General features: G+C 44.1%; 2 protein-coding genes across 2 annotated transcripts; one reads left to right on the forward strand and one right to left on the reverse strand.

Annotated features, from left to right (window-relative positions):
* The first annotated feature begins 203 nt into the window (after nucleotides 1–203).
* Nucleotides 204–3,973, forward strand: LOC100286229 (uncharacterized). Its single transcript, NM_001159117.2, has 8 exons — nucleotides 204–306; nucleotides 1,559–1,644; nucleotides 1,740–1,837; nucleotides 1,917–2,009; nucleotides 2,450–2,544; nucleotides 2,629–2,702; nucleotides 3,063–3,151; nucleotides 3,623–3,973. The coding sequence occupies exons 1-8, from the start codon at nucleotides 269–271 to the stop codon at nucleotides 3,746–3,748; spliced, it is 699 nt and encodes a 232-aa protein (NP_001152589.2). The 5' UTR covers nucleotides 204–268; the 3' UTR covers nucleotides 3,749–3,973.
* A 99-nt stretch (nucleotides 3,974–4,072) lies between these two features.
* On the reverse strand, nucleotides 4,073–7,250 carry LOC100384615 (putative arabinose 5-phosphate isomerase). Its single transcript, NM_001177113.1, has 3 exons — nucleotides 6,488–7,250; nucleotides 5,324–5,547; nucleotides 4,073–4,410 (listed from the first exon to the last, which is right to left on the reverse strand). Exons 1-3 carry the CDS (start codon nucleotides 7,241–7,243, stop codon nucleotides 4,254–4,256), a joined length of 1,137 nt encoding a protein of 378 aa, NP_001170584.1. The 5' UTR covers nucleotides 7,244–7,250; the 3' UTR covers nucleotides 4,073–4,253.
* Nucleotides 7,251–8,090: the final 840 nt, after the last annotated feature.

An 8,090-nucleotide genomic window follows, 5' to 3' on the forward strand; every position in this document is an offset into this window, starting at 1 on the left:
TAGGACGGAGGGATTAGATTGTTCAAATATCTCAGCTAATTCTAGTATCTAACTATTAATTCTAGTGCATTTAAACACTCTTAGCTATTAATATTAGGTCTAAACTTTTAAACTTTTAGCGTATTCAAACACGCCCGCTAGCATGATAGCCCATTTCTTAGGTTTCGGCGCCTCAGTGGGACGAAACTCACTGGCTCCCTCTCCTCCCCCAGTCCGCGGCGCTCGCTCCGTTCACCTCGGCCGCGGCGACCTTCGAGGCGACGAGACGATGCTGCGGCTCTCCCGCTTCCTCCCCTCCGCCTGCAGGTGAGCCGCGACCCTCCCTAACTCTATCGCTCCCCACGCCCCGCTTTTCGGAGCGGCAGCCGCCGCGGTGCCATTCCTTTATCCATGTGCAGATGTGCTTAACCGGGCGCGATGTTCGGCGCTCTTGGAGCCACTAGCATGGGTTTTCGATCGGGTGAACTGTCGCGCGTACGGTACTGCTACGCCTGCTACTGTAGTCAGGGTGGCTTCTGCCCGGGGTTTCGGTGGGGGGTTTAGGGGTAGGGTTTATGCACAAGCGTGTCGTTCTTGTTGACCTCGCTTCCTCGACGATGTCTTTTCTGGTAGGTTCAGATTTCGCTGTAAAGGAGGATTTCCCCGCTTCCCTTGCGCGTGCGGATTGTGCACACTCCTGTGCGATATCCTGGGGGTGATGAACGATCACAAGACTTAAGGCCTTGTTCCAAACCTTTGGAGCTAATTGTTAGCCAGCTAATAAGTTGTTAGCTGGGTTGAGGCAGCTAGCAACTAATAACTAAACTAATAACTATTTGAGGGGTATAGCTAATAATTAGTTGATCCATTAGCTGACCCATTCTAAACCTCAACTAATTTTAGCTGCTAACTATTAGTTTTAGAGGTTTGAGACGGCCTTAGCTGGCTGACGTGAATGAACATTACTTATTTCCCCCTTTTAGTGAGCGGAGTTATTGTTCAATAGTATCATGGTTCCCATTATTCAAGTTATGATTACATGTGTCCCCTGTTTAAATCAATTTGCCTGAAGTGTAATGTGTCGATTAGTTGATGTGCCTAATGCCATGAATGAAGAATGAAGGGTTAATCTTGTTATGCAAAATGTGAAATCATCAAGATCAAACTCGCCTCTACGAAGAACTTTGTTATGATTGAATCATTGGACTTGATGCTGCTATGTAATTATGAGAATGCAAGTCATGCTGAAAATTGGCTGTTTTATACACAGATGACCGTTTCTGTTGTTTTTCAGCTCTGGTATGTTTGTGTAGCTCACATTTTAGATTTTACCAAGTATCAAATGTACACTGCTGACTGCTTGATGACTAACATCATGCAAAGGTCTATTTTTTTTTAAAAAAAAATCACTGAACCTTGAAATTACTTATTCAAGCCATTCCTTTTGCTGTGGTATGTTTCTGCAGCCTTTTTTGCCAGCTGGATGTAGTCCAGCATCTGACACTACTATAGTTTTCAATCCATGAATCTATGAGTTAAATGGCTATTTTAAGCTATTAAAGCTTGTTTTCCTTTACAGGAGGGGTTTTGATCTAAAAGAATCTCTTTGGAGTGGTTCATTGACATTCCAACAAGCTGTTTCCACTGCAGCAACAAATCTTGATGGTGAAGCTTTTGTCTCTGTTCTTGTTATTAACCAGCCTTCTGCATGTTTAGTGCTAACCTCAATATTGATGTTTGGTTAATCCTTTTATAAGCAGGGAACTTGTCTGGCAAAAAGTTTGCAAGTTATACCGTGTTCAAGGGAAAGGCTGCACTTTCTATACATCCTATACTGCCAAGTTTCAGCAAATTAGAAGTATGTTTCCTTTTGGATTTGATTGTTTTTTGGCCATATATTGTTCTTCCTCCACATCATAGTTTCTCTGTTTTATTAGTCCGGAGGATCTCGAGTGAGCAAAAATGGATCAGTAATGCTGACCTTCTTTCCTGCTGTTGGACAAAGGAAGTATGACTATACAAAGAAACAGGTACTCATTGTTTTCTTGTGCGGTTTATTTGCTCGTGAATATAGCTATTCTAAATATCAGACCTGCTAAAGTGCATCTAGCTGAGCTGGTTAAGTGGTCTGAATAGCACTCAAGTCATGGGTTCGACTCACCCATCACCCATGGGAGTGAATTTCAGGCTAGGGTTAAAAAATCCCCTCGACCATTCAACGAGCACATGTCTAAAGCCCACCCTCGGTTGCAATCGTTCTCACATGGGTTACAGTGCCGATGTGTATGGGTGAGCTAGGGGTTCGGGGGTTTACTCGACCCGTGTGAAAATGTCTTCTTCTTAATACAATGTTCGAGGGCTGTCTTACCCCCGTAGGTCGAGTTTTTTTTTATAAAAAATATAAGACCTATTAGTATTTTTCCAACCACATGTGCCTTAATTTTGTGATTGTGAAATATCTGTTATGTAGCTCTTTGCTCTGTCACCTACTGAAGTTGGAAGCCTGATAAGTCTTGGGCCTGCTGAATCCTGTGAATTTTTCCATGACCCATCCATGAAATCAAGGTTTGTGGTGGTACTGCATGAACACAAAAGATCAGACAGAACTTATGTATCCACTATCTAACTCTACTCTTTTTGCGCATCAAGTAATGAAGGAACGGTGAAAAAATCGCTGTCGATCACTCCACTTGGCAGTGACAGTGGATACTTTGTTAATATAAGTAAGTGGCACTCTTATTTCATTTTGGGTTCAACTGCCTATTTTTGTGAATAGTTAGGCATTTGATGAGCACTGCTGCTAGCCTAAAAGCTTTACCGGAAAGGACATACGAGAATCTTGTGAACGCTATTGAGGCATTGCCCATTGATTAGACAGCCTCTTGTATTAAGTTGGAGCTTTTGCCACTGTTAAAGCAGCTTCCTGAAATGAAAAAGGAAATGCTTTGTGCTATAACCAGCGAGCACTTACCATCACAGTGTGACATCAATGTTCTTTTATCTGATATGTTCTGTTGTACCTCGTTAACACTTCCTCTGTCTGCTGATTGGTTTTCCTCGGAAATGCACCATTTCTTTTGCAGCCGTTGTGAACAGTGCAGAGAGGACTAATGATCGTCTTTCAGTCCCTATCACAAAAGCTGAGTTTGCTGTGATCCGCACAACTCTGAGTGTAAGTTTCAATGCTTCCATTTCTTATCTATCAATGTTACGAGAGCCATGAAAAAACTTATCAGCATCGCCATGAAGTTCATCTGTGTCAGTGTTTTCAGGCGTATGGAGTTTTCAATGCTACTGAACTTTACGTTGTTGTTGAAAAATGAAAATGATTGGTGTGTGCCTGAGTCATGAATGCTTTGACACTTGCACATAGGAGTGGTAAATGCGCTCTAAATTTTACACTACAAAATATAAGGATCGAATCGGATTTAGGATTGTGCTCTATTTCTATTCATTTTTGGACTAAAATAATTTAAAGGCTCAAACTTATCGTGAAGAAACATTTGGATCGTGATCCATACCACCCCTACTTGCGCATAACCATTGTTGTTCACTAATTGAATTGCTTACTTTCTAGCAGGAGTATATATTGTATAGCCCTCTATTTATACTTTCTGACTGCCTGGCCTTTGTATTCGTGCAGTTTGCATTGCCACATATTATGGGTTGGGACCAGGCTTTAACCAATCACCATCCAGCTCCAGCTCCTCCAGCTAGCAGCAGGCCCACGGTAGAGCGTCCACACCCGGATTCCGAATGGGAGAGGTGAAGCTCCCTGCTAGAGGATGGAGGCCTTTGGCTTTGGGCACCAGTACAAGTTGCTGCTGCAAAGTATGTGTGCTTGAACAATCTCTTAGAACACTGTCTGCCGACCGCATTAGATTTCTGGAACTTAAGGCTAGATGAAGCACGATGAACCATTGTATTTGTTCAGTGCATGTATAACTATATCACGCCTACTAAAGGCATATTTCTAGTCGAGTCGAGCTGTTTTACGCTTGCTTGTCGACGATGTCTGTGCTTGGTTACGCATCGGCATTCTACGCATCACACGCCAGGATGCATTAAGAGAAACCAAGGAAATGGGCATTTTAGATTAAAGTACAAAACGATAGCATTGATAAACAACCAACAGCAGTGTACCATATTCCTCTTATCCACCACTATACATAAGCGTACACTGAAGAGGAGTCGACAGAACCACTTGTTGTATGAACTGGGTAAGCTGGCACGTCAGCTTACAGTCCAGCAGAAGGTGATGGTGCCACAGAAGTTTACAGGCCGGCAGAGACCAATCCATGCAGTGTGATGATTCCACACACGACGTTGTTGTCGTTCACAACAGGCAAGAACTGCACAGGTGAAGGTGGTGACTCCATCTTCTCCATGGCTTCAACAGCCATTGCGTCTGCAGTGATTGTTCTTGGATTCCTGTTAGATAACGCAATTAAGTTAGACCAAGACTCTAGCATCTGGCTTAGACTAGGAACAAGTTCCACTGATACAATAGAAGATGTGACACCACAAATATAATGTCTGGAACTGAGCATTATCTACACAAAACAATGGATATTGAACCACCAAAGGCACTTATTTCCCATTTAATGTCACAATGAACAGGCGAATATGCAGCCAGGTGTATCGACTTGAATGATCAGAAAAAGAAGGAGAGATACTCTGAATCAAGGTTGATAATGAGACATAATTTTGTTTCTTTGATAGTGTATCTTACATCAAAGCCTGAACGATGAACGTGCAAACAAAGTTCATATGAGAAATTAACAGAACCGAGCAAGGAAAACCAACTCTTCTTGAAAAACAAAACGGGGGTAGTAAGAAAATTGCTTATTCTCACTCAGAACTGTTTATTGTATATTTAAGTATACTGCTGCTGACAGAACAAAAACTTTGTTATCAATAAAACATAGAACAGCTATACACACAAACAGTTTTGCAAAAATAATGAACCCCAGAGCTACATAATGATAGTGCATAATAAAAAATTTGGTATATTATATTGAATTTAACTTGTAAGCATGGTGTATCAAGGGTATAGGAAACTCAGCTATTTTAGGGAGAGAGAGACTTGTTTTTTCATAGTACAGCTACTACTGTAATCTGTAAAGACCAACACATGCGAATTTATATGGTTTGTAAAACAACAATACTTCAGAAATAGGATGGAAACAAAATACGAAAAGAACAAAAAGTACTGCTTGTACTTTGCCACTTTCGAATTCCAGATGTACTGAAAAGATCTCAGTATCCTACACTGCTGTACTTAAGAGAGAAGGAATTCGTACAAGCCGGGTAAAAATATAGCAAGTCAATAATGTTCACAAACCTGTTGCACATCTCTCCAACTGTGAGACTAAAGATAGCTGGCCCGCTTGCCTTCAGTGTCCGGCGGAGATCACCATCAGTGAAGGTCCCAATCAAATGATGCTCTTCATCAACCACAAGCAGACAACCACAACCTTTACTGGTGAGCTCGGTGAGTTGGTCCATTATCATATCTCCCTCCTTGCACAGGGGAAGTTCATTCTGTTTCTTCATGACATCCTTAACCTGCAGGGTATTTGTGTAAGAACAAGGAGTCTAAAAGACAAGCCTAACAACCTACACACGCTGATGCTGGATCAAACAACACTCACAGAAATCAGATAACTGGGAAGACAAGATCTAAGTTTTTTTTTTCATTTTCAGTAACTACTTGGCACATGAATAGGGCTTTCATTCAAATATGCCATGTCATAAACAGCTGGGCTTACACATCACCCAGAGCTATGTAGCTTGTTAATAATTGCCACTGTTAGAGAATCAATAATACACACAAATGATCAGGTGCTTTTTAGTTTTTGTTTTTCTTGCAACAGCGAAAAAACTCACACAAAATGGCATTTGCATATAAAAAGGACCACGGCAGGTAACCATAAATAAACAGAAAAATATGTCGGTTCGATATTGACAAAATTATCCAACCATAAAGCGCATTTAACCAGGACTGAAAACGACAAGTAATAAGATTTCGGAGGTGTTTGGTTTGTAGAGACTAATTTTTAGTCCCTCTATTTTATTCTATTTTAGTCACTAAATTGATAAATATGAAAACTAAAATAGAGTTTTAGCTTCCGTATTTATCAATTTAGTAACTAAAATAGAATAAAATGAAGAGACTAAAAATTAGTCGCTAGAAAACAAACACCACCTTCATATGCAAAAAAAAGAGACCATGATAGGGAGCCACAAATAGAAACAAAATGTTTGCTGGATAACGACAAAACTATTGGAATCATAATGAACGTATAATGGAGGCAATTTTGAACCGATCCCACCGCCACCGACACAACGGTGAAGGAATCTTAGCAGCGATAAAGCGTCTGGGTCTCTGGGATCTGATGTCTCACGCCGTGTGTCGGCATAAGGTGTCTAATTGAGCGTTTCTAAAAAAACAAGTAACTGTAATGCCTGCAGCCTGTTTATGTTAGGGTTAGAGGTGATCGATGACCTTGAAAATGAGGGTCTTGCCGATCTTGCCAGCAGGATGGTTGGAGGCGTACTGGTCCCTGGAGAGTCGCCTTGCCTCCATGATGGCGGCGATAACGGTGTCCCCGAACACCATCTGGATGGCGGTGGAGGTGACGGGCGCGAGGCCGAAGGGGCACACCTCCCCCTGCAGCGGGAGGTGGACGTTGAGGTCGCAGGCCGCGGCGAGCGGGCAGTCGGCCCCCGAGGCCGCGGAGGTGACCGAGACGAGGTAGCCTCCCTTGGCGCGCGCGCAGGGTACGAGCGCGAGCAGCTCGTCGGAGGCGCCGGACTTGGAGAGGAGCACGAGCACGTCCCCGGGGAAGAGCGCGCCGATGTCGCCGTGGAGCGCGTCGACGGGGGCGAGGAAGCCGGCGCGCGCGAAGCCCAGCGACGCCAGCGTCTGCGCGGTCTTGCGCGCCACGATGCCCGACTTGCCGACGCCCGTGAAGAAGACGGCGCCCGGCGCGTCGAGCAGCACCTGCGCGAACGCCGCCGCCTGCGACATGTCGAGGCGGTCGAAGAAGTGGTCCAGGTGCCGGCGCTGCGCGGAGAAGAGCGGCGCCAGGTCCGACGCCGACACCGTGGCGCGCCCCTGCGGGGTGCATTCCGTTGAGGCCGGCACCGGAAGGGAGCCCATGGGCGCTGTGAGCGGGGCGTTTGAGGAAATGCCGCGGCGAGGCGAGATGTCGGGCGGCGGGCGGATTTGATTCCTTGCGGTCTGGGAACACGCGGGCATGCACGCAGCCAAAACGGGGAAATGGAAGGACTGGAGCACGAGGCGAGGCTTGCGAGTGCGACGCAGCAACTGTCACAGCAACTGTCACGGGGAAAACGGGGAAATGGAAGGACTGGAGCACGAGGCGAGGCTTTCGATAATTATGATTTTGGGGAGGAGCCAGTGGGCCTGCTTGGTTCAGCTTTTTCAAACTAACTTTTCTAACAATACGGCTGTTAAGATGAAGTTGTCTAAAAGATCCATAATTTAGAAAGCGATTGATTTATACTATCATGACGACTCGACCAATTATCTTTTTGGTGCGAGAAGCTAAAAAAAGCTCAAACAAACAGGGCTAATAACCAGCGCCGGCCCTGGCGGGGGTCGAGCAGTGCCCCCGACCAGGGCCCCCATATTAACGGGGCCTCATTTTAGATACTAAAAACAGTATATATATACAAATATATATATATATATATATCATATTTTATATAGATCTATATATTGGTTCTATAAATTTTTTTAAAAGTCTAATCATAAGTCAAAACACAGCAACAATGAGTAAAGAGAATTAATTGTAGTCCATTAATCTTGACTTCATATAGTCTCAGGTCCAGCCGTCTATGCTCTCAGTGTGTAGTGAAACAACGATGTTTGCCGTTTCATCTCTATCTCTCGCACAGTCATAGACAGACAGACAGTCGTGCCCTATCCTCTTGGTAGCCAGCGCACGAGCATCGAGTACTACGGCGCTTTCGTCCTGCTCTACACGGTAAAAACGAAACTAACATGACCTGATCGACTAATCTAACAATGTTCATCCATTTAATCACTGTTCGAGGTAACCTTCTTTTGAGTTATCTGGACA

Source organism: Zea mays, chromosome 4, assembly GCF_902167145.1.
Source record: "Zea mays cultivar B73 chromosome 4, Zm-B73-REFERENCE-NAM-5.0, whole genome shotgun sequence".
Classification (NCBI taxonomy): domain Eukaryota; kingdom Viridiplantae; phylum Streptophyta; class Magnoliopsida; order Poales; family Poaceae; genus Zea; species Zea mays.